We start from the raw sequence: 26,967 nt of genomic DNA on the forward strand, positions 1-26,967 counted from the left end.
TTCCGCCAGGTCAACTATTTTCGGTCCGACTAATGTACACCATTCGCTTCCCTCTTACTACAAACGAATTTTCTGTCAAGGGCCCCTCACCTCCGGAATGTTGAAATACTTGCGATCCCAAGGGAACGTGACGATACACGTGGATTTTAGCCAAAGCAATCTTTCAAAAATGGTGCCAAATCTTAAGGATTTAGACGGGAGTGCAACCAAGGGCGGAAAGCAAAAGGTTTACGTCAACACTAACAAACGTAGGGTTTATGTTGGAGCAAAACCCGACGGGGAGGCTCACTCGGTGGACCACGTGGTCGGCTGGTTGGCCATTGCTTTAACCAGGCTATGCATTTCCCTCGCGTTCAAAAACAACTGCAGGCCATACGAAAACAACAACGAGGAGATGAGAAGGAAGTTTGGGGTGATCGTAACGGAGGCTGAGAAAGCTCTACGGAGTCCGGTGTGCAATTTTTACATCACGAATGCTATGAAATGGAAAACGGCGGACGGAAGGCACGTGGCGTTGATATCCGCTGTTCCGGGCATTATAGCTCACCACGGACAATGGGCGGGCGTGAATATATTACAAAAACAAGTCCCTTCTTTATTGCAGTTCTACCGAGAGAATGTGTTGCCTAAGTTCAAGAGTAAAGGGCAGTCTTAACCCTTATAAAAATGAACAAAGCAGGATATGCATTGCAGAAAATGATGTAACCCCAGCGTCAGGACTGAAATTTGGTGGGGTTAACAGTAAACTGGACCCAGGATAGTACCTTGTGGGACACGTATCGCAGGTTTGCGGTGTAATCTCAGGAGCGAAAGTAGCAACATCACTAATTTGTTATCAAGTACTTATTGTAAGTGGAATTTTGGTATTTATTTGGTATTTTGACTCCGGGAAAAAACATTTTTAAACGTTTGACCACAGCTTGAGTCATTGTTCAATAGGGAAGGTAACAATATTTCAGACATATTTTGGGATGGGATGAAAAGTATGTGTGGAACAGAATTTGAAACTTGCAGGTAGAAGGGAAGAGAACGAAGGGCATTGGTGGATTTTGGGAGGGGGGTCGCAGGGGGTCATGAAAATCCCCCCCGGAAAATAAAAAAATGTTTTTCCCTTAGACAGCGGGAACGTTTTTAAACGTGTTGCTCGCTATAACAATATATTTTAAGTTATTTTGAGTACAATGTTGGTGTGATAATTGATGGCTGGCTGACACTGAAGCCGGCGATAATGGGCAGAAACAATGACGGATCAATAGGGTAGTTTCCTACATCAACGAAAACTAAAGGCTTCGATTGCGACTCGTTACCCACCATTAGTGTATTAATAATATAAAAATTATTTGATTTTAGTGATACCAGTTTTTGACGAATGTTAATGGTCAATTTTAACCTCATTTGGTGGTAACCCACCAAGGTGGCCTCACGCGGCGGCAGCGGGAACCAAATTGAAATCATACGGGCTTTTCCCAGCATTCATACATGGCCCTCGCGTTTTCGCGTGCTTGAAAATTTTCAGTTTTCATTCAATCGCGAAAAATATAGATCATTTAAAAATCTGAAAGCCAGAAATACGTACTCCAGGAGTAATAATCTTTCGATTTAGGCAGTTAATAAGTTAGGAAGCCACCGTAATATGTCACGAAATTTACCCCCTGGATGCCAGCAGGAACCAATATTAACTTACTTTTATTTTACGAAATGTGTAGATAATCCTAAGCTCTCATAAGACTGACTTTCGGAGGCAGCTATTTATATATTTATTTTAGTTTATCCCACGTTAGATACCTAATGAAGGAAAAATCGTAAGGCTCACAGAATTCGCTCAGATATGAAAAAATACGGAATTTGCTCATACTCAGTTACAACGTGATCTTTGAATACTCTGACCTTCGTCGAAATATGTCCAACACTTTGGAATATCTGTTTTATCTGATGCAATCCTTTTGAGAGGTAGAGAAAGCGGATATAACCTTACGTGCGCATCACGTTTTTGTTTTTGATACCTGAAATGCCTTAACCTTTATACCCTGAAATAAAACCTTTCTTTTAACTTTCTCATCAATGACATTTGAGTGCGTTGGAAGCCAAGGAGTACAAGTGATTTTTTTCTCAACAGAATTTGGTGATGTAGTTTCTGGGGTGTACGTCAATGTATGTTATGCAAAAATGTTTTAGCCAAAGTTTATGTTTATTTTAAACTATCATCAGGGCTATGAAAGAAAATATAAGAACAATATAAAATACAAAGGTATACAATATTTTTTAGATAAATAAATGTTACGAAAGCGTTTTTTACAATAATATAATTTTTTTAAATTATATTAATGTAAAAAACGCTATCGTAACATTTATTTATGTAAAAACATTGTACATCTTTGTACTTTATATTTTTATTATATTTTCTTTCATAGCCCTGATGATAGCTTAAAATAAACATAAACTTTGGCTAAAACTTTTAGTGCATAACATACTCTGACCTGCACTCCAAGAACTATTTTAACATGATTTAAACGAGGTCAAGATAAGAAGAAATAATAATAATTTGGTAATATTAATTGTTAGAGTAAATAAACAAAAACCTGGTTACCAAGGGAAACGTGTTCGTCTCTGTTCGGTGCTGACATCGAATGGAAAATCAAATGCAGTACTAAGTATCCAATTGATCTCGTTTGTTTTCTATAGCTTAAATCTGTACCTAACTCTGTATAGAAAAGAGAAATCACTTGTACCCCTTGGCTACCAACCCACTCATTTGAAATTTTAAATAATTTAAGATGTCGTGGGCTGTTATTTACTTCTTTTTAGTAAAACTTGTTTTTTAAAATAAAAATGGTATTTGTATACTTAAATATTAAATACCTCTTTTTGGTTTTATGTTGCTGTGATGTAAGCGATTTGAATGGAGACCATTTCGATGTATTACTTTCCGTATCCGAAAATTGATATTGAAGGGCATATTCATAAGGGTTAACAATATATCGTCGTCAATAATTATATTTGAAGTTCACCGGACGACGAAAGACAACGTACCTAAGCGACAGTTAAAGAACTACTTAAATACGAACTGTCTAGGCTTAGATCATCAATCAAGAAAACATTTGTTAACCATGCAATTTATAAAAACCATACTTTCGATTTTTATGAAAAAGATATTTTAGATTCATGATGTAATCTATGAAAAATATCATTTAAGGAAATGGTTTTTGCATACAAACACTCAATTAACAGTGTTGAATGAATTGATATAAATGGTTTGAGGGATATGTATTGTATTGCCATCAATCGAAATTGTTTACAAATAAAAGTACTCTAAAAAATATAAAATGGGATTTTTTTTCTCTTCAACCTGCAAACAAACTAATCTACTTCATAAAAGGTAGTTCATATTAATTTTCTACATTTGTTACTTAAAATTTAAATTTATCTTTAAAAATGTTTTACAGGATATTTATTGCACGGTTAAATTATTTTCTAACACTTGACCTCATTGGGATTTATTGTACCTCACCCATTTTCAATTAATAAGTCTTGAATAAAGAAAATAAATTCCAAAGCGGAGGAAAATGTTTTTTATGCATCAGCAAAACTCAAGCGTTCATATTTAATCACTAACGAGAGGTTAAGAGTGTTGAAGTTTAAGTGCACTGCACACTGCCGACACCACGGAGTGGTAGTGATCTAATGAGAGTAGCTTTTTTTTATACTCTTTTGTTTTCTTTTTGGTACCGCATGTACTATGCAAGGCAGAGGCAATCCTTTTTGTGTTGTGAAGCGATGCACTCGTGTTCAGTAGCGAGTCTCTTTTTGGTGCTTTATTTAGCCTAACCTTTAACAAAGAGCAAAAGAAATATATTTAAACCGTGTCCCAAATCGTTAGCGATTGGGTCTGGGCAAAGGGTCTAGAAGGTTAAGATGGTGAAAAGTGCCCCCCGATATTTTGAGAAGTAAAAAATGTACACTTGAAGTGCATCCAAAATTATGTGTTTACGCAAAGTTTCAGGTCTCAACAATGGAAAACAACCCCAGAAAAAATTGAAACACGATTTTTAGTTTTTTGACCATATCTCCAGTTTATATTCTTTTGTAAATTCGTTTTTTCGATTTTAAATTGTGTATACTGTTATGGTTTACCATCCTGAATTTTTTCAAAATTTTTGAACCGAAAACTAAACTTTTACATAAGTTTGAAACTTTCAAAATTTAATAAAAAATTTTTAGGAAACAATAGACACGCCGAAAAAAATATATGTTGTTACCCATATCTTTAAGTATAATCCTAATTTTTTCAGATTTATAAAATTGGTGGAACAGGGTCAAAAACACGAATAACTGCTTTGGATGCACTTCAAGTGTATATTTTTCAAAATATAGGGGGGCACTTTTCTCCATCAGTAGTAAGGACATCAGGAAGAGAATAGCATTAGCGAAGGAGGCGTTCATGAACAGGAAGGAGCTTCTGAGAGGATCGTTGTGTAAGAGTTTAAAGAAAAGGTTAGTGAAGAGTTTGATTTGGAGCGTAGCTCTCTACGGTGCGGAAACGTGGACACTGAGGAAAGAAGACGAGAGAAGATTGGAGGCATTCGAGATGTGGGTATGGAGAAGAATGGAGAGGGTGAAATGGACGGAGGGGAAAAGGAACGACGAAGTGCTAGATATGGTTGGCGAGGAGAGGCAGCTTTTAGATGAGATACGCAGGAGACAGAAGGTATGGATGGAGTTAGTGCTTAGCGGGGAGGGGATGTTGAAAATGGTGTTAGAGGGGAGAATGTTAGGTAAACGAGGGAGGGGGAGGAAAAGAATAGGATTTTTAGATAGATTGAAGGAGAGTAGGCCTTACAGTGAATTAAAGAAGGCAGTGCTGGAAGGAAAGGGAGATACTCCATGAAAACCTACCTTAATCGGTAGAATACTATATTTTAAAAAATTGGTAAGCTTGGCGAATATCTTAAATATCTTTTTCCACGGAAATAAATACTATTATCAATCACCATGGTTACATTCTACAACCCGCTCAGCTGTAAATAAAATTTTACGAGTGTAAAATAGTCATTTACCTGCACTTATACTGGTATTTAATTTTATTACAGCCAACGAAAAATTTATCAGTTGCAGTAATAAAGTATATTTTCAAGGATATTACCATCAGTAGCCAAGTGCTAACAGACACAACAGAGTTAATACATTAATAGAAGTATCGCATGTGATTTGAAAAATCCTATGTCAATCATCGGCGAAATACCAGTGACGTAAAAATTTTCTCTTTATTTAGTTCATTTTCAGAACACAACTTAGCCACTTCAAAATATTAGTCGGTGACTGTCCAAAAATAGTCAAACTAAGATGGTGGAGGAAGGGTGAGATTCATAGACAATACTGAAATAGCTCACTTTACAAAGTCGATCTTTAAGGTTAAGTGAGCCTTTAGCTAAAGTATGTTGCTCAGTCGCATCAAGAATCTCACATTATAAAGTGGAAATTTAGCTGCTCAAGTCTCGATCATGCATTGAAATTTTGTGTGTTGGCAATGAACGCTGCGTAAAAGTGAACAAAATATATTAATTGCGTACCTGCTTACTGGTTTCTGGCGACTAGGTTTCCGTGTTGTGTTTTACTAAGGTTTTATTAAGCTGCATTTTCCTCCTCTCATATTGTGCGCAAGTTTAAATGATCACAGCATCGTTTAAAGCTTTTCCCCACTAACCTTTTCGTACGTTAATGACTGAGTTGGCTGAAAAGAAGTTCACTTTTAATCAGCTACGGGTATTTGAAATGCTCTTACATGTTTCCAGCGAAATAAAATTTCAAATGCTTATATTTCCACGTCATATTATGACCATCTTTTATGCTTACCTGTACGCGGTTGTTTACACTGCATTTTAGTCGAAGTTTGATAGTATATCAATGTTGGTGGTTGTTTTCGTGAATTGCTGCGTAGGTAAAATTTTCTCACTCGACGTTTCACTCCTCGTACTGGGAGCGTTATCAAGAGAATGGGAGGAAAACTGTTCTCGTCCCGAGCTTGTATATGTTTCGTTAACCCATTGTTGACCCGATTTTGAATTTACACGGAAGGCGATAGCCGTTGGTCATTATATTGGGCCAGGAACCCTCTCCATATGCGGCTCAGGTTATATCCATCCTCCCCATTGAAGTTGTTAACCTAGTTGTTCTTATATAACATCAGCCGCATATGGAGAGGGTTCCTGGCCCAATCTAATGACCAACGGCTATCGCCTTCCGTAAAAATTCAAAATCGGGCCAACAATGGGTTAACAAAACCTATATAAGCTCGGGACGAGAATAAATTCCTTCCATTCTCTTGAAAACGCTCCCAGTAGCAGGAGTGAAACGTCGAGTAATAAAATATTACCTACGCAGCAGTTCCCGAAAACAACCACCAAAATTGATAAAAGAAGCCGTGAAAATCTTCATTTACGAAAATTTGATAGTTTACGTTCATTGAAAGTGAGTGAAATAGTTCACTTTTCTCGCGGTGACTTGAAACCGTGGAGAATGCATTATAATGTATTAATCACGCTTGAAACTACCAATTGTCTTGAAGATTTACCAATCTATGGTTAGGTGGATGCATATTTTGAAGGAGGTATGAGTGTGTTTTGAATTCTTTAATGTTTAGCAATATTTTAATTCTTGCAATGTTTACGAACGGGTCTATATGCTGGAGGAATGGACAGTAGGTCGGCCATTATTTTTCAGATTTGATAAAAGCTATGTTTTCCTTGTCTCAATATTATCCAAATGAGGTTTATATTCACAGGTTGAAATTTGGTTACTTTGAAATAACGACAACAAGTTCCTCCAAAAGGCCCGAAGTGCTGAGGACTCTCAATTGAGTATTTCGGGGCTGAAAAAGCCCTATCTTTATGTGAAACGTGAAAGTAAAGCTAGTAAGGACCGAATTTCTCTTTGTTTTGACCTATCTCTAAGCATTTACGAGATATCGTCCGTCGTAATCTGATCCACCCCCAGGGCGCTACCCCGCACCGCGGCGCCGCTGAGGTACGGCCCGCACCACTTACTAGAGACTTCCCCTCCATCCCCTCCCCGCACTAGGCAAAGTCTTTGCTCCTGCTGGTTATATCCAGCCTCTGAAGAAATTTGCTTAGATTATAATACATTTAATTGGCATGACAATATTTCCAATCAAAATTGATCAATTTAATTTTACTCCGTCCATGAATTCAAGTACCTACATATTAATGCAAAAAAAAAGTTTCAGTGTGTTTATAATATTCCACTGACACGCCCTATTTGGCAATTAAATTGTCTTTGCATTCGTTAGATCAGTGTTTCCCAAACTTTTTCGAGCCACCGCCTTGGATCCACAAACCTATACTCAACGCCCCCTTAATCGGTATATTTCAAATTATAATCAGAATCATATGCTAACTCACCAAATGAGGAACATCGTAATAATTAAATTAAAAATATTAATAATTAAATGTTTATTTAGAATCCAATGGATGTAGAGTTTTTAAAAAGTAATTTATGCAAAAGATTTAATACACAATAAAAGGAACTTAATTAAGAATATACTTTTTCATAAAAATAAATAATTTTAAGAAAGCCTTTTTAGAATTTTAAATGTCATTTGGTGATGATTATAATCATGACTGATTACACCGAATCTAGTTGACCGGATTCCTCTCCGCATTCACAACCGTTTTATTCACACTGAAATTTACTGCCGAAGTTCTCTGTGTCGTGAAGTCGAACCAACGATATACCAAATGAGACTAAACCCATTCAAACGTTTCCCTTGTGCAAGAAAGGCTTGGAAATATTTTTCAACCGCTCTTACTTTGAAACGTAAGAAAACACATGGTTTAAATTACTTCCACAGAAACAAAGTAAACTTTAGAAACGAGGACTGAAAACCAAGACAAAAGGAAGGTTACGGAACCTTCGCATTTGTCACATTGTCAGCACCCTCCGGCGCCCCCCTGCCGCCCCCTTGGCACTTTTCGCCCCCCTAAACGACAGCAACGCCCCCAGGAGGAGATAGCGCCCACTTTGCGAACCACTGATTTAGAGGCTGTTCAACGATGAAAATTTACACTTATGTTAGTAAGAAACTTTGAAAACTGTCTTCTTTCCTCGTAACTGACTTAAAATCTTGAATTAGTCTCACGTCTTTCCCGTCACAATCATTCTATTCATCTTATAGTATTCATTTCTTCCATAGTCATTTTTTTATAGACTCTATAGACTGGGATGTTTTTATTGTACGTTTTATTTTATTAGTTATTATATTTGTGGTATATATAATGCTTTTAATTATTAGTCTCTCTTAATCTCAATTGAGGGTACTTGTGGCACGGATTCCCGTTATTTTTAAGTAACCGAAAATACATGATTTTTATGTAGTGTAGATTATATCTGGGCATTAAAAAAATACGCCGTAGCGAACGAATGCTGCGTTGCCACGTCTTGCGCCCGAAACTTCGCTACCTGGTAACCGACACTGACCGACACTAGCCCCGCGCAGACCCGTTTGGCAACATGGCATTAATAGAGTTTATTAAAATCCACAAATATAAACATTCTTACAGATTATGGATCATAGCAAAATTGCAAATAAATTAAGAAGTGTTTCTATCAATTTTTATTTTTATTTCGAGGTAACCTGTAGCACTATATAGTGTTTATACACTTTCGTTGTTTTACAACAAAATATGCGTTCTAAAAATAAGAAAAAGCCATTTTATTAATCTACATTAATGTTTTCAACTTATTGTGGGTGATTAATGTTGTAGACGTGGTAGTTATACCTGGGTTGACTTACTAAGTTCATGAAGTTGACAACAATTTGCTAATTTCACGGAGCGCGGAGTCATTTAGTGCACTCGCGTGTCTACATTTTTTAATTTTTCATAAAACAAAAAATAAATACGAATTGAAAATAAAATGTACTATAAAATGACGTATTACCCATGATAATGGCATGAACTGAAGTCAGGAAATAAATTTGCAAAGTACGGTGGAACATCATTTTGACGCCGACAGTAGCAGAAGGCTGGCCCAACGACAAGACAATCAAGTCTTTGCTCTGCGGACCATTTCCGCCGAAATAAACAGAATTCCGCTATCATTTCAAGTATCTTCAAGGGAAATTCTCGCGTATAATCACAGGAATAACCTAAGACCATAACCATTAACTTGTAAGTTTTTCTGGATATCACACAATAGGGTAGTTTCCTACATCAAAGAAAGCGAAATGCAATGAATACGATTCCTTACCCACCATTAGTGTATTCAAAATATACAAATTATTCGGTTTTAGAAATCCCAGTTTAGACGAATGGCAATGGTCAATTTTTACCTCATTTGAAAACCTACTTGTACCGCCACACGACTGGCGAAAGACTATTTTTTCTGTAAACAGTAATACTGTAACATTGAGACGTCAAAACCTGCTACCTAATCATGTAGAAAAATTGAATTTTCTGCATGATATTTTTGAAAGGATCAAATATTACGTGATTCATTTACGTATGTAATCTTTATTACAATGGTGCAAATTATTTTATTCAGGACTCTTTCTAGAAGTTTGGATACCTTTATAAATTAAATTGACAACATATTACCAGAGGTTAGTTCATTTCAATTGTACTTATATATGGAACTGTTCAAGCTACATTAATTTTCATTCATCTCCTAATTCTCACACAATTACCATCAAAATTCCCATTATCTCTTCCTTTTTACATCAGGCTAAGCATTCAGAATAGATAACTTGCAAGGGGATTGGAAAAATGGGTATAAGTTGGTGCGTACATTGTTATATTGCCAGATCCAGAAATGACCAAGCTTGACTCGACTCGATACTTGCGAGTACTTTTCAACTCGACTAGATACTCTACTCGATACTCGGCCCGGTACTCAGATACTCGACTCGATACTCCGATACTCGACTCGAAATCGAATAGCATTACTCGCACATCCCTAAAACTTTTGGCCTTAATATCCTCCTATATCTCACGGCGATTACTGAAAGTGTTCCCAAATACCATAAATGCGTGACTCCGGTAAAAAACATTGAACATTGCTTAAAGATGGGAGTCCTCAGGTATTATGTCGGCATTGCACGGCGGGTGATCGAAAATGTCCCGTTGAAATTGCTCAAGGAGCAGTTGGGCTGCATCATCGCTGAGATGACGGTCGTTGTCATGGATCAGAACACTTCCAGAAGTCAGCATGTCTCTTCTTTTGTTTAGAAAAGGCATGGACGTAAGGTTTTACACTGTTTCACACTTTAGCCACTTTGCATTAAAGTAGAATTCTCTTTTATCGGCATAAAAGTCAAGACATATCAATGCTGAAGTCGTTCGGCGAGTTTTATGGCTGTCTCGCCTCAGTGCAGACTTGGCAGGAGAATCAATTGAGGTAGTGTAGTTAATGAGATTGCTACTGACCTTAAACTTACTGTTAATATAGCAATTTGCAATATGCTGTTATGGGTTGCCATGATATTTTTATTTAGGTTTTTTTTAACTGATTGTTTAGCTGATTGTTGTTGGATGAAAGTTGGAATGTGGTTGATATCAAAAGTGTATGGTGTGCTGTTTTTCTCTCCTACTTAAAACATTTCACAATCTGGACTAAAGGACTGTAAGAATGCATATTTTATCAATAACAACTTATGGTCAGAAATGACTTGAGCGTGTGGTGTGGGGAACGTGCAATTGCACTACCTGTGCAGTACTCGCCTGTCGCTTGTATGGTGTCTTCGCACTGAGCTGTCGGAGGTTTAAAAAAAACCTCCCTCGTACATTGAATTCGTTCTGCCCTTTTTCTAAGCTAAAACGTTTTTCATTACAGGTTCCACGGGTCTCGTCTTTTCTTTCTGCGAGCAAGATTACGGAGTGGTCTCCTTGGAGACGCCTTTAGGCCAATCGGAGCCAACAATCGAAACCTAAGGGCAAAGTAGGTCGCCATGGCCTTGATGAAAGCATAGCAAAACTTAAGAGACATGTTTAATCTGGGATCGTTTTTCGGGTTCAGCCGTAGTGAGCAACCTTTGCCTCCAACCTCGGATGCGGTTGAAGGAAGAGACCCGAGAACGTCCGCTCACGTTCCTGAGCCGGGTAAAACTCTGGGTGAGGAAGACAGCGGAGAATGCTCTCGCGAGCCGAATTCTGAGCAGGCACAATGTGAGATGGCTACGATGGATAGAGCAAGGGGTTTTGCGTCTATGGATGAAAATATAAAGTATAGGCTCTTGTCGGAAGTGTATGACGACGATATGGTATCCCTGATAAAGCAAAGGGACACTATGATTGCAAAAAGTGACTCGCAAACCTCCAGCACGCCATTCAGGATGGACAACTCAACGAGGGTTGCGTCTGAGGATGAAGAAATGAAGTACAGGGCCTTGTCGCTGGTGTATGACGACGACATGGTATCCCTGATAAAGCAAAGGGACACTATGATTGCAAAAAGGGACTCGCAAACCTCCAGCACGCCATTCAGGATGGACAACTCAACGAGGGGTGCGTCTGAGGATGAAGAAATGAAGTACAGGGCCTTGTCGCTGGTGTATGACGACGACATGGTATCCCTGATAAAGCAAAGGGACAAGATGATTGCAGACAGTGAGTCGCAAAACTCTAACACGCCATTCAAGATGGACAACTCAACGAGGGTTGCGTCTGAGGATGAAGACATGAAGTACAGGGTCTTGTCGTTAGTGTATGACGACGACATGGTATCCCTGATAAAGCAAAGGGACAAGATGATTGCAGACCGTGAGTCGCAAACCTCTAACACGACAGTCGAAACCCATACGAGGACAATGATTGGCGAAAGATCTTTCAGGGCCGTAGCGGGAAGAAACAGTGCCTTAGTACCGTCCACAGTAGTCCCCATCGTGACTTCTAGTGACAGAAAATCCTACGAGGATGGGACTTATGTTAATGTCGAAAAGGAAGGAAGGATAGAAAGAGGCACATGCGACTCTGACAGGACTTCTAACTTGAGGGAAGTTTCCGACACACCTTGCGCGGATAGCACTGGCGCTCCGAGAGAAAGTTCCGGACCATGCGCTCCGGACGGAAGTGAATTTCAGGCAGACGTCGACTGTAATGGAGATACCGAGGACAAGGAAAGGAAATTGGACCAATACAAGTGCCCTGAGGAACGTGTTCTAGTCAGCGAGGAAACTTCTGGATCTGACGAAAGTGTCATGTTACAAGAAGGAGGGGAAAAGAACGGGTCCGTTGAACCACGTGGTACATCCGGAAGTGGTGCAGGAGCGCCTTCTTTTGTACCACAGTTGCTCGTGTCAGAATCGGATCAGGCTCCGTGTCCCAGGTCGCCAGGTGACAGATCTGCCGTCGCGACAGAAATTTGTCAACAAAATTCCAGCACACGTTCTGGAACAGTCAAGCAAGGTACAGAATCAAACGATTGGGACCGAATTGGAGATGGAAAGTTCCTTCCTGGCGGCGGCCTAGCCGAGTCTGTCCTTGAGGAATACTCACTTTCGTTTGGCAGCTTGGAAGAAGAAGTAGTCGCTGCTATCAAGTCCAAACATTTAGAAGAATGCGAGGATCTTTTGGGCAGACTCGAGGGGTCTAACTTGATTGAAAAAAGTGGGAGGACGCTCTTACACTTGGCTGTTGAACAGGGAAAATTGGATTGGTCGGAGAGATTGTTGCTGATGGCATCAAATCCTAATGATGCGGGACGAAAAGTCTTGGCTCTTGGTGAAGACATGTGCAAGAAGTTTCCCTTGGAACCAGAGCGTGAGACTATCCTTCGATTGGTCAGGCTCGCATCCAAATTTGGTGGGAGTGACGATTCGGTTGTCAGACCTGGGGCAGAAGCCAATCGCGTGCCAGTCAGTCGCCGGAATGAGCCAAGGGGATGCGCTTTCTGTGTTGGGCACGAATCGACCTCTGCTGGAAGTAATGGCCGAACTTCTGGTAGTGGTGATGATGGTGGCATCGTGGGTGGGAGTGGGAAAACTGTGTTGCCGTCCTTTTCCGTAGTTAATATTGAAGGCAAAATTGACCCAACGTCTTTCTCCAGTAGTGGTGGCGTGATTAATAGACTTGAAGGAAATGCAGATGTTTGCTGTAGAGGTGTTGACTCTGACGACATTCCGGTTGAGGGCAATACTCCCGAATCAATTGCTAGTGACAATATTCTTTTGCCTACTACATTAAGTGGGTATCCCAAACGACGAGTTGGGGATAATGAAGACACTTCACGAGTGAAGAGAAGTCCTGGAGGACGTGATTTGAATAGTTTAATTACGTTTCTTGATGAGAATCTTAAAGTGAGCAATGATCACGTTGAAGTGAATGATAGTCGGGACAAAGATCGCCCGGATCGTGGACAAGACTTTGACGGTTCGGGAGAGGATTCTACAGCACGTTCTCCGGGCGGAAATGACGCTGTCACCGCAGCACGTGGCGATTCCGGAGGCGTCTCCGCTTCCTGTTGCGAGGAAAGCCGCTCATCCGTGTTTCCACGTGGTGGGCATTCTTCCTCGTGTCACGAGGTGTCCGAATCTTTAACTCGAGAGGTGAATAGTTTTCGGTCGAGCGTCGACGAAAGACTGGAAGGCCTCACCTCGATGCTGATTGAGTTGTGCCAGAAGGTCGACTTCCTTTCGACGGAGACGGCTTTGTTGAAGGAGGACACGGAGACGCTGATAGACAACGCGTCGATACGCGGCTCTGCCGTCAGCGAACTGAGGACAGAGGTAGATGAAATGAAAACGGAACTGTTATCAAGGTTGCAACTGGTGTTCAACGCAGAACCTTTGGCTAGGAACAATGATAGCAGGGTGCAGTTGCGGGCTGTGGAAGAGTCTGGGAACAGTGTTACGGAAGCAATTGCGCAGAAGAATTCTCTTTATCATCCACAAGGTTGCAGTTTGACCCCAAGACCGGCAGACTCCAACATTTCAAGGTCCGAGAGGGTAAGAGACCACGAAAAAGTCCGCAAGGACTCAGCAGCCGGGACAGAAATGTCGTTTTACACATACTTGGCGAATGAAATGAACGATCCAAGTTCAAAAACAGAGTATGATGAAGCTGAAACCAAACCGCGCCCATTATCTGGCACTGTGGAACTCAAAAGTTTCGATGACCTGATTAAGGATAGTGGTGCTTCCGGAGGACTGGAAAATGAAAATTCAGATAAGATGTCGGAAGGAAAGAAGAGAGAAAAGAGGAGATTTTCTACCGATAGATATTTGATATCAAAGCGCAATTATAAAGAAGCACTGTTAAGGGCCCAAAACTCGATATCCCCATCGAATGTGGAAGGTGGATTTGGTTCGCAGCCTGGGGTAATCTATCAGGGAGATGTTATGGTACAACAGTCTCTCCCTAGATCAGAAACAGAAGGTGAACCTAAGTCGAATGGCTTTGACGATAGGATCCACGTGGAATATGACGGATACGATCTCCATGAAACTTTACCCAGGACATTTGATTCGTTAGCGTCATCTTTGGCGAATGAAATGAACGTTCCAAGTTCAAACGCAGAGTTTGATGAAGTTGAAAGGAAACCGCGCCCATCATCTGGCACCGTGGTACTCAAAAGCTTCGATGACCTCATTAAGTATAGTGGGGCTTCCGGAGGACTGGAAAATGAAACTTTGGATGAGCCGTCGGAGGGAAAAAGGAGAGGGAAGAAGGGGTTCTCTACCGATAGATATTTCATATCAAAGCGCAATTATAAAGAAGCCCTATTAAGGGCCCAAAACTCGATATCCGCATCGGGTGCGGAAGATGGACGAAGTTCGCAGCCGACGGTTATCTATCAGGAAGATGTAATGGTGCAACACCCTCTCTCTGGATCAGAAACAGAAGGAGGACGTGGGTTCAATGCCTTTGACGATAGGACCCGGGTGGAATTAAGCGGATGTGAGCTCCATGAAACTTTACCCAGGACATATGATTCGTTAGAATCATCTTTGGTTAATGAAATGCCCGAATCAAGGTCAAAGACGTTTGTAGACCAGTTTGAAAGGACACCGGATCCACTCTCTGGAATCGTGGCATTCCTAAATAACGGTGCCATGGTGGTGTATGATAGAGCGTCCATATTGGCAAAAATCAACGCAGAAGCCTCGAGGTCGAAATCTGAGGTAGATTTTCAGGGATGTTCGACGCCTTCCACGGGCATAGCTAAGGCTAAGAAGAAAGGGGAACCGTCACATGACCTGAAAGCGTCCACATTGGCAAAAATCAACGCAGAAGCCTCGAGTTCGAAATCTGAGGTGAATGTCCAGCGTTGTTCGACGCCTTCCACGCGCATTGGTAAGGCCGAGAAGAAAGGGGAACCGTCACGTGACCTGAAGCTTCGCGACGCATGCGTGAACGGCTTGTTGACCATCACAAATTACACGGGAACTGCCAAGTGTCGCAAGTTGATCACGAGCTACTACCAGGAAATCTACTCCAGCGGTCCTATAACTTCGACCATGCTGGATTACCTATGCTCCCTGGAACACACGAAAATCATCGTGGACTTCCAGAATGTTCACATCGGACACATGAAACCCACCGTCAGGGACATAGACGGGGGGCAGAGCGAAGGGGTGCATCACAGGGTACATTCCCACTGTTCCAGACGCACCGTCTATGTCGCTGCGAAGATGGACCACTTTACCAAGACAGAAGGGGTCATGGCGTGGTTGACCATCGGTATAGCTAGGATGAGTATGTACGCAGCTTTCAGGAACAAGGCAAAACCGTACGACAAGAGAGACAAGGAGAAGGAAGCCGAATTCGGCGAGATAGTCCGCGAAGCCGAAGAGATGTTGCACCGTTTGGGGCCCGACTACTGCAATTACTACATCAGGAACGCCCTGGAATGGAAGCAGCAGGCTGGGAAGGACATAGCCATGATATCTGCCGTGCCTGGGATAATAGCCCACCACGGTCACGCGGAAGGAATCCGGATATTGAACGAGCAAGTGCCTTCTCTGCTCAAATTTTATCAAGAGGAAGTTATGAGCAAGTTTTTGTTGGAAGTCGAGGCTTAGGCTCTCGTTTTTTATTTGTTTTCTATGTAGTGATTCCAGGTGTATTTAAGTTTTTGATACATAACAAGAAGTTTATTGTATGCTCACTTTGGGCATACCATTTTGTGCTGTTTATAATTAATTTTGACCAAAGTGATACCAAATGTTTATAATAAATACATTTTCAAGCTCATCCATTATATTTTTTGCTGAATAAAAGCATTTGCAATAAGCTGGAGTATAAGTTATTTACGGTGTAAACAAGTTTTTTCTCATTGATCGGTTTATAACGTCTTATATACATGTAACAGAAACTTATATCGGAAATTTAACAATGCAAGAACAAAGATTGATTTCTTAATGGCATGATATTTACACGTTTTTCCAGAAGTTGGGATAACTTTTCTTACGTCATTTGTTTATATTTTTCTTTGAATTTTTTCTTTTTTATACAAATATACAAGAATCAGCAGTAGATTTTCTTTTTGTTTCAATATTTTAAATTTATATTACAAGTGTACATTTTTATTTAAATTATTTGAATCAAAAGTAAACGAAGAAACCTATTATTAGAAGGAGGTTAATTCATAGAAAAGACATGGTGAGACAGTGTACGTGTCGTCGTAATACTTTGATGGTAATTCCAGAGGCCTGTAAGTAAAGTGTTAATAGTGCCCTTTGGTCTGGGCTTAAAGTTAAGGACTACGTGAGAGATGAATGCATCGCTATCTCCGCCAGGCAAAGCATTAATTGTAAAGAGTTGTTCAGGTTATCCGGCAAATCTATCTGCTGTAGAAACCCCTTCATATCTCCCAAAAATAAACTAATCTTTCGTTACCGACCGTACCGTCTTTGTCCAAATCAATTCCACGCAATCCTTTGTGGTATTTTTTAGTGTTCCCCCCCAAAATTTCTGGTACCCCCCCCCCCCAGGAATTCCTCCGAACTTATCCGCAGAACTTCTCCCGCTAAGGACTTTTCGCGCAAAGGCCCTTCAACAAAACGTTCGGAGACTCCTGTCTCCGGAAAACCCTGCATCCAGAAACCAGCATCCGAAACAAGCACCCGAAACCAGCCCCGAACCCAGCCTACCTGCAGTGCAAGACGTATATATGACTACTACGGAGGAATACTTACTCCATCAAGGGGAAATGGGTGCTGAGTCCCTAGTATGCAGTTTGGAGTGAGAAGTATTACCATAGTCCTATCACATCTCTCTCCCTCCAACACCTCACCCCACTATGTCTCTCCCCTCCATGTGTTCCTACGAATATCCCTCTGATTCGACTGATGTCTCCAACCCAGAAGTTTGAGGGGAAAACTCCAGCCCCGCATGCTGTTCACATGCGGAGCAGCATGTCAACAGGGGCAGTTGCGCAGCTGATTTCACATCGTCATTTCTACCCCTCCTCTCCTTGAAATAATCCCTCCCCTCCACACTTCCTCGTCGTGGAATACCCAGGTCTCTTCTGCTCGGGCTCTCGTGGTGGATGGATGGCGTGACTGACATGGCCGATTTTAGAAAAATTATACTGCTGGTATTTAGTTTGGTAATGTTTCCTATGGGATCATTAGTTATGATCGTTGTTTTCTGTAATAATTCTGATTTTGAATACTCTACTTCAAATAGATATTGAACGAAAATAACTCGTAAATATTTTTGGCAATTTTTTTCTTGTGTGCTGATTTCTTGTTTGTGGAGTCTTTCCCTGAACCAGCTTGTGATAGACGGTTGGAGTTTCCCTATGTCTGGGCTTACGTGAGCAATCTCCAAGATTAACGACGTAACGCCACACCTTCTCCGACCCATATACAGTAGAGCTTTGTTATAACGTCATCAAAGGGACCAGAAGATTTTTAACGTTATATCCGAGTGACGTTATAAAAAAGCAGCCTTAAATCTGACTGAAAGGACAAAGTAAAAACGCAAATGCTCTGCTATATACAACACTGTTTACTGTGATGTGACTGATGATCTACCGTAACTAACGAAACAAACAATGCAATACAGTGTGCCTGTGTCAGTGACCTTGTAGAATGTAGGGGTGGGAAGAGATAAGACCCAGGTATGCGGGACAGCCCCCGCTCCCTCCAGACACCAATTAAAGAAAAGAGTTGCATCCCGTCACCTGCTCAACGTCCAGCTTGTGACCTGTTTTTGCTTTTGATGTTTCTACACTTGGTTTCTATGAACTTTGGGACATAATACAATCACACTACCCCTTTTGCAACCTAAGAATAGCAAAATTTTTGACGCTACACCCGAGCATCGCAATATTTGTTGACGATATAAACGGGTTTTAGTTCTACATAAAATGTTCAATTTGGGCTTGTCTGTGACGTTAAACCCGAGTTGACGTTACAGCCGATGTCGTTATAACTCAGTTCCTCTGTGTATCATCCGGCGTTCCTCAAGGAGCTATCCTTTCACCTACCCTTTTTAACCCTTAGGCTGCGGGAACGTTTATAAAGGGTCAGCATGGTGAGTGCAGGGAAAATGTTTTCCAACGTTTGACCAGATTTTCTTACCACTGGAAGCCTTAAGATTTTATTGCCATCCTTTCCACAGTTGCTTAAACTGGGCCAAACCTAAAGGGCAGAGAGCAATAAAGGCGTCTTTCGAGGACTGGGCACCCTCACCACGGGGAGCACTTTACTTTTGGGTTTGTCCGACGCGTCCTTACACTTCTGTGACTGAATGAACTGCGGTAGAACGTAATATAGTGTAAATTAACTAAATTTAAAACGCATGAAGAGCAGTTTAAGCTGCTTTTTTTTCTTCTTTATCTGTTTACTCATTTGGAACTTTTTTCTCAATTCTGATTAATTTTTTGTTTTATAAAAATTTACGGTTCATAAGTTATGGAAAATAAATTAGGAATAGTTTTAAATATCAATTTCATTTTTTCTCTCGGGGTAAACTGTGGGACGAGGTAATGGTTAACCGTTTTCGTTATTTTACGTCAAAATATGCGTTCTAAAAATACGCCAAAGCCATTTTGCTATTTTTCTGTGTATTTCGGCAGTGATCCGTACTGTAGGCACTCAGAAAGGCACCGCCAACAGGAGGCTTATTATGTGGGTTCCTGGATCCTGCAGGTACCCTCTTTGCTAGGGATTTAAATGTGCTAAGTTAGGATTATAGCAGAACTGGAACTGCGATGCCATAATAGGGTAGTTTCCTTCATCAAAGAAAACGAAAGGCATTGATTGCGATTCGTTACTCACCATTAGTGTATTCATAATGCACAAATTATTTGGTTTTTGAAATACCGGTTTAGACGAATGGCAATGGTCAAATTTTATCCTCATTTGAAAAAGGCCAGATTGGCGCCCATGCGATTCCACTCCACGTGACGTCACAGGGACCTAGTTTCTATACGAGAGGATAGGAGTTACACATCGTATGAGGTTACCAATGCATGCATGAGGCACAGAGCTCAGGGAAACATGTCTTAATAATCACCTATAAAAACTGGCTAAGGTCGGAAAGTTTTCTTCGTTTGATAAGGTATTAATAAACCTTTTTTAAGCCAAGCGCTACCAGCCAGCAAGGTACTCAGCTACCCGCTAGCATCCTGCGTCCTATCAGCGCTCAGAGCCTCGATCAAGGTCACCTCACAAGGCGGGAGGGGGAACCAGAAATGCGTCGCACGGACTTTGTCCCATCATTCCTACTTACGCGTCGCGTTTTCGCGCGCTTGAAAATTTTCACTTTTCATTTAATCGCGAAAAATAGGTATCGTCATTTAAAATTCTAAAAGCGTGAAATACGTACTCCAGGAGTAATAATCTTTCGATTTAGGCAATAAAAAAATAATAGGAAACCACCCTATTAATGAATTTGCCGAAAAGAAGACAAGAAGGAAACTTTTGAAGTATTTCTCGTTGTGCTTGAAGCAGGCCCAGTTATGTCTTCATTCATGTTTTTAATCTGCACTTCAATTTCTCTGGAAGATGTGCAGTTGGCTGTATTTGTATTTTAGAGGCTTTGTTCAATCGAAAATGTAGTTCGTACCACTGCTCTTCATGCGTTTTAAATTTAGTTAATTTATACTGTATTTCGTTCTACCGCAGCTCATTCAGTTACAGCAGTACCGTAGAACGGGGTGAAAAGAAACATTGGGGTGAATAGAAACGAAACTTCTTTTTTTATGCATAATCTATTTCCTACATAACTATGGGTAAATAGCGGCAACTATTATTTTTTTTAGGTTGTTACACTTTTGTCTGAAAGTGAAATAATGGTTTGTTTGGCTGGCAGCACTGGTTCCTGTTTGTTTGTCATGTTGAATTTTACCACTTGATTCTTGTTTTTTTTTATCCTCTTTGAACTTTCCATGTAAGTCAGAATAGGTAGTGTTCTTAAAAGTAAATAGCCGTAAAAAACATAGTTTAATTATTCATATAAAAGATTCAGGCTTATTTTAAGCTTTAACTTTAACAATATTTTTTCAAAAATTATTCATATTTTTTATGCAAGGTTTTCAGAATTTATGGGGTGAATAGAAACAAACCATTTTTAGTGTTTTATTCACCCCGCAAGAAAAATTTTTCAAAGATGACCGGTCTGACCTCACAATTTATTTATCATAATTTAATGTAGTTAAATACGGTAATTATCTACCTATTCTATTTTTTTACTTACAGTTATGTAACTTCTTTTGTTTATGTACTGAATTAAATCATCACGTTGAGTAATAAATTTTTATTTATCTATTACAAATTAAAAATACCATATATAACCGTTTCCATTCACCCCCGATTCGTTTCAATAGAAAAAAACATGAAATTGAAGTACTGTTTCTATTCACCCCCATTTGCGGGGTGAATAGAAACACCATGTTTTAATTTTTTTTTCTTGAAAATCAAATAAAATTTTAAAAATTAAATACTGTAAACAAATAGGTCTAACAGAGACCTGTGTTTGTGCAAAAAATTGTTTATATGGAACAACTACTAATATGAAAAATTTCAAACCAAAGTTGAAAATTGTTTCTATTCACCCCGTTTTACCGGTACGTAACGTATTTGTTTTTCAAGTTACTCTTCTTTTTTTGTTGCATGAATTACGGCTGGACATTATTTTTGGAAAGGGTTTTCACAAAGTCCTTTAGTTGCATAAAAGTGAAACTGTTTCGTACAGTTTTACTACAAGCTGTTTTTAAAAAAATTGACTTGTCTATGTTCTTCCTGCGTAAAAATTCAAGCTAAACTTATGCTGTCAGCCATACATCTGTTTATTCCTTTTTTCCAAACATTACATTATGCGAGTGGCTATGCCTTATCATAAAAATCGGGGGGGAAGGGGGGCTCAAGTGAGGAGGGGCGCTCAATGGAGACGTGCCTATAGAAAATTATAACAGCGCTTTACGAGTTTATCAGATTATTTCCTTAATAAAAATAGTTTCACTTTAGTTACATATACATTGGTGGCTTGGAGAGTTTTCCTTCATCTGATGTTTTTGTTATCAAACTATTCAAATGAATAATTTCCAATCTTATCAGAAGGAGCATTGTACTACTGTGTCTTCTAATGTATTAACATCTAAGAGATGTATGAAGTTTAAACCTGAAGATCGTTTAATTGTATTTTGTAAAAGTAATTTGACTCCAGATTCTGCCTCCATTGGTGTTTTTGGTGATGCACAATTGTATGTTAAAGGTTAATAAATAGTTTATTATATCATACGCATAGAGTGTTGTCATTTGTTATTGCGCCCAGCGCCATCTTGTATCTCAAAACTTCCCCTCAAACCCCTCCGAGTACGCTCCCTAGAATCTTATACTAATCCATATCATTTTTCGTGATTTTAACTTACAATAAGATTGCAATATTTCCGAGGATATCAATGATTAAAAAGATGAAACATTAGTGTTTTTGCTTAACACTAGAATGCCCGGCTGGGTCAATTTTAACCCAAAAGAGAATATGTTTATGTTGATTATTTTGAGAGGAAGAAACATTTTTGACTATCCTTCGTGACTTTTAACTATTTAGTTTGGTTTATCAGTGTGCAAAAGTTATGCCTGATATTATTATTTCTTCTATTTTTTTCTCATCACTTATATCTGCCATTCCCGGAAGGCTAATTTTGACCCAGACTATCAAACCCATTTCAAGACTTTCTACAGTTCCTTTGTATTCAATGTGACGGTGTGTTTTTTACTGATTTTTTGTCAAAATGTTACTGTCCTTTTTTTCAACCCTGATACCATTGTAATTCATTGTACCGCCCAAAACCCATCAGAGGAAAAGTGATGGGTATTCGCAAATTTGTGGAAGCTAGTTTCCCATAACGCCATAGAAAATTGTTGAACAACTGCAATTTTCATATTTTTCGTCTAATTAAATTTTTTACTGCCCACCCAAATACTTTATAAACAATATTAATCAATAAACTGGGAAGGAGTGAAATATTTTGAGTAAAATATGAAAAAATTGTCATTTAGGTTCATATTGACCCACTCGGGCATAAAAGGGTGTACGGATTGGTGTCGCATGCCAGTGTTAAATCGTTATTATTACAGAAAGGTCTTCTCTGTAATAGGGTGGTTTCCTATTATTTTTTTATTGCTTTAATCGAAAGATTATTACTCCTGGAGTACGTATTTCACGCTTTTAGATTTTTAAATGACAACATCTATTTTTCGCGATTAAACGAAAAGTGAAAATTTTCAAGCGCGCGAAAACGCGACGCTTAAGTATGAATGCCGGGAAATATCTCCGTACGTCGTATTTCTGGTTCCCCCTCCCGCCCGGTGAGGTGACCTTGAGGCGAGGCTTAGCGCTGATACGTCGCAGGATGCTAGCGGATAGCTGAGTACCTTGCTGAATGGTAGCGCTTGGCTTAAAAAAGGTTTATTAATACCTTATCAAACGAAGAAAACTTTCCGAATTTAGCCAGTTTTAATAGGTGATTATTAAGACATGTTTCCCTGAGCTCTGTGCCTCATGCATGCAATGGTAACCTCAGACGATGTATAACTCCTATCCTCTCGTGTAGAAACTAGGTCCCTGTGACGTCATGTGGAGTGGCATCGCATGGGCGCCAATCTGGCCTTTTTCAAATGAGGATAAAATTTGACCCTTGCCATTCGTCTAAACCGGTATTTCAAAAACCAAATAATTTGTGCATTATGAATACACTAATGGTGGGTAACGAATCGCAATCAATGCCTTTCGTTTTCTTTGATGAAGGAAACTTCCCTATTCCGTATATGCTCCGTTGATACTGCATCTACGGCAATAAATGTGGTGTCATTTTAAACTTTGACAAACCGGCTTCTGAAGAAAAATATGATATTGACCTAATATTCAACCATTTACCAATAAATTTGACTTAGAAGTTTCGATAGGAAACACATGAAAAGTTCGTTACTACTGCCAGCAGACCTTTATTTAAATTAGTTATATTAGTCATACTTAGTTGAAACATATACCATTAAAAAGAAAAATAAATAAAAATTCGTATTCTTTCATTCGAATTTCGTTTCACCCGCGGTTTACGGTGAATTTAGAAAAAAAATTCATAAAAATGCTGAAATTTTAGCTTTTTTGGATTACGCTAGCCCTTGACGACCGTTAGTATAGGGTAGTTTCCTTCACCAAAGAAAACGAAAGGCATTGATTGCGATTCGTTACCTACCATTAGTGTATTAATAATGTACAAATTATTTCGTTCTAGAAATAGCGGTTTAGACGAATGGCAATGGTCCATTTTTATCCTCATTTGAAAAGGGCCAGATTGGCGCCCATACGATTCCACTCCACGTGACGTCACAGGGACCTAGTTTCTACACGAGTAGATAGGAGTTATACATCGTCTGAGATTACCAATGCATGCATGAGGCACAGAGCTCAGGGAAACATGTCTTAATAATCACCTATTAAAACTGCCTATGGTCGGAAAGTTTCCTTTGTTTGATAGGGTATTAATAATCCTTATTTAAGCCAAGTGCTACCAGCTAGCAGGGTACTCTGCTACCTGCTAGCAGCCTGCATCGCAGCGGCGCTCATATCCTCGCCCCAAGGTCACCTCACTCGGCGGCAACGGGAACCAGAATGACGTCACACGGGGTTTTCCCAGCGTTCATACATAGTCGTCATACAAAATTATTATTATTTTTTCTCATCACTCACACCTGCCATGTCATGATGGCTCATTTTGAACCAGACTATCAAATGCATTTGAAGTTTTTTCACTTTTCCATTATATTCAATGTAATGGTGTGTTTTATACTGATTTTTTTGTCAAAATGTTACCGTTGTAAGAGACAGAAACAGCAGAGTCACTTCCGTTCCCACCCTTTTCACGCCCCAACCCATCACCTACACTCTCTTTCATATTCCTTCCCAAGTTTCTGTCTTTGCGAAGGGTCGGATCGCTTTACCTCCGCGTATCCAGTGGCTGCTCCATCCTCCCGTGGGAAACTGCAGAGCTTGGTGGAAGAAACACGATGGCTGAGGAGGGAGAAGGAGGAGGAGGGGAGGTCAGCGAAGGCGGGCTGTTGAGAGGCGTTCGTCGGTAGTCGGACGCGTGGCGGCGGAGCATGTAACCGAGGACAATAATAAAATCATCTCTCCGTAGTCTATGAGTTTCCCTTCAAAAATCCCTGCCAATTGATCGGCGACACCCCTTAGAGCATCGGGGGTCTTACACCGTCAGTTTTTTCAACCCTGATACCATTGTAATTTATTGTACCTCCCAAACTCATCATAGGAAAAATGATAGGTATTCACAAATTTGTGGAAGCTAGTTTCCCGTAACGCCATATAAATTGTTGAACAACTGCTATTTTCATATTTTTCGTCTAATTTAATTTTCTAATACACTCCCAAATGCTTTATAAAAATATTAATAAATAAACTGGTAAGGAATTCAATATTTTCAGTAAAATATGCAAACATGGTCACATTGGCTCAAATGTATCCACTCGGGCATGATAGGGTGCAAGGACTGGTCGGGCATACTAGTGTTAAAGAAACTTTGTTGAATACTATCCTTTCAATTCAGTACTGATTCTGCTTAAAGACTTTTGTGATTTTTGCTTCTACGGGGGGGCTGTAGACCCCCTGCCCCTCGCTGGGTACGTCCATGGAATCATAGGTTTTTGTTGGAATGTATGCAATTCTATCTGTTTGTTTGGACGTTTCCAATATAAATAAAAAGGTTCGATACGTGTGTATCGGGCAGTCTGGGTATTGTTGTCTGACTGGAATGCACGGCTTTCTTATTTCTCTGAACCTTTGTACCTCTTCAATAACAGTTTTAAACGTTTTCCAAGTCATTGGTATCGTCCAAAAACCCGTCTTATTCACAAGAAGACCTCCAAGGCTATTAAGGAGGTCAAAGGTCATAGAGGTAAACGTCCGGCCATCATGACAACCAACGCGTGGAAGCAGGTAGGTTTAAAACGGTGCCAACGTTCATGAATCAGTTTCTGCAGTTCATGAATCCGTATTGTTGACTTTTTGACCTCTGAATGACGCATGCCCTGCGCCTACCTCCCCCTTCCTTCTGAAAATTGGGAACATTAAAAATTTTAGGTCAGGGAAATAAATAATCAACTACGGTGTGAAACTAATGAAATTAATGTTTGCAAATTGTTGTGGAAGAGGTTTTTGATATGCGTAGTATTTTTAAAGAGGTTGAATAACAAAGTTCATGAAGTTGACAAAACGGATAATTTTACGGAGCGCGGAGTCATTTATTGCACGATCTCGTGTCTACATTTTTTAAAAAATTTTCATAAACAAAAAATAAATCAGAATTGAGAATAAAATTTCTTTAAAATGAAGTATTATTCATTATTATGGCATGCACTGAAGCCCAGATATAAATTTGCAAAGTACAGCGGAACATCATTTTGACACAGAGAGTAGTTTTACTCCTGTAGGGTATGCAATATTACTTCTATGTCTACGCCGTGGCGCTGGTGGCGCTTACGGGTGCGGTCCGTTGAACGCTACCAATGCTTCGGAGCGCCACCAAGCGGTCCGTTATTCGCTACGGAGCGCTACAGGTTAGGCTGTGACGTCACGGCAAACGTCATACACCCGTTTCCCGCCTCGCTCCGGACCAGCTCCAGACGCTCCCCTGAAAACTTGGGTCAGCGGAGGAGCGAGTCAATTTTTGGCGGAAATTCGAAGGGAATGCACTGAGGCAATGGAGAGTTTACTCACGTTGCAGATGATGGACGCTGAATGTGGACGCCTTTCTCCTATATAAGTGACTACGAAGTAACGGAGTAGACGCACTTAGTAAATAGATGTAAATTTAATTGTGATTTAAATAAATATATAGCAAGAACTAAATATCCGCAAACATTCTCGTATGTCCCCCAAAATGAACTCAAATGTCTTTGGAAGCAGCCTTTACATACAAAAGGCAACAAAAATTATTAAAAGGGGCATGTAATATAAAGAAAGGATTGTAAGAACATATATCGACAAATTTACTCATGCCATAAATTAAAATCTGAAGAAAAAAAGAATATACATGAAATAGATTAATGTTTTTAATGGTCGTTAACCATTATAAGTCAATATGTTTCAACTGGGAAAACGGTAGAGTACCTACTTTTTCCTTTACTAGGGTAATGAGTTTCATTGAGAAGGGTAGGCGAGGGTTGGTGAGAGAAATACGGTCCAAAGTTTCTTCCTTTACTTTGTGGAGCCTCGATATTGAAAAATAAAATTCATTTTAATGATATTCAAACATATTTATTAATATTCAATGATCATAGTCACCTCAATTCGCAATTAAAACTGCATCTTCGATTTCATAATCCCAGTTTGCCCACCCTCGCTCATTTCCGCCATCTTGACTTCGCTCCTGACCGGTCCGAAAAGAAATTCTCGTAGCGAACGTAGCGCCTATGGACCGGAGCTCCGGAGCACTTCTGTCTGTAGCGTCTGGTAGCGAAAGTAGCATTCATTGGACCGCACCCTACACGTC

General features: G+C 39.9%; 1 protein-coding gene across 1 annotated transcript in view; it reads left to right on the top strand.

Moving 5' to 3' along the window:
- LOC124172632 overlaps nt 1-16,238 on the top strand; it is a 36,134-nt gene extending 19,896 nt beyond the window's left edge. The window contains exon 3 of the mRNA XM_046552081.1: nt 10,843-16,238. Within this exon, the coding sequence (XP_046408037.1) occupies nt 10,994-16,027 (5,034 nt within the window). The 5' untranslated portion in view covers nt 10,843-10,993 and the 3' untranslated portion in view covers nt 16,028-16,238. The remainder of the gene's footprint in view (nt 1-10,842) is intronic.
- Nucleotides 16,239-26,967: the final 10,729 nt, after the last annotated feature.

Source organism: Ischnura elegans (genome assembly GCF_921293095.1).
Source record: "Ischnura elegans chromosome 13 unlocalized genomic scaffold, ioIscEleg1.1 SUPER_13_unloc_2, whole genome shotgun sequence".
Taxonomy (NCBI): Eukaryota; Metazoa; Arthropoda; class Insecta; order Odonata; family Coenagrionidae; genus Ischnura; species Ischnura elegans.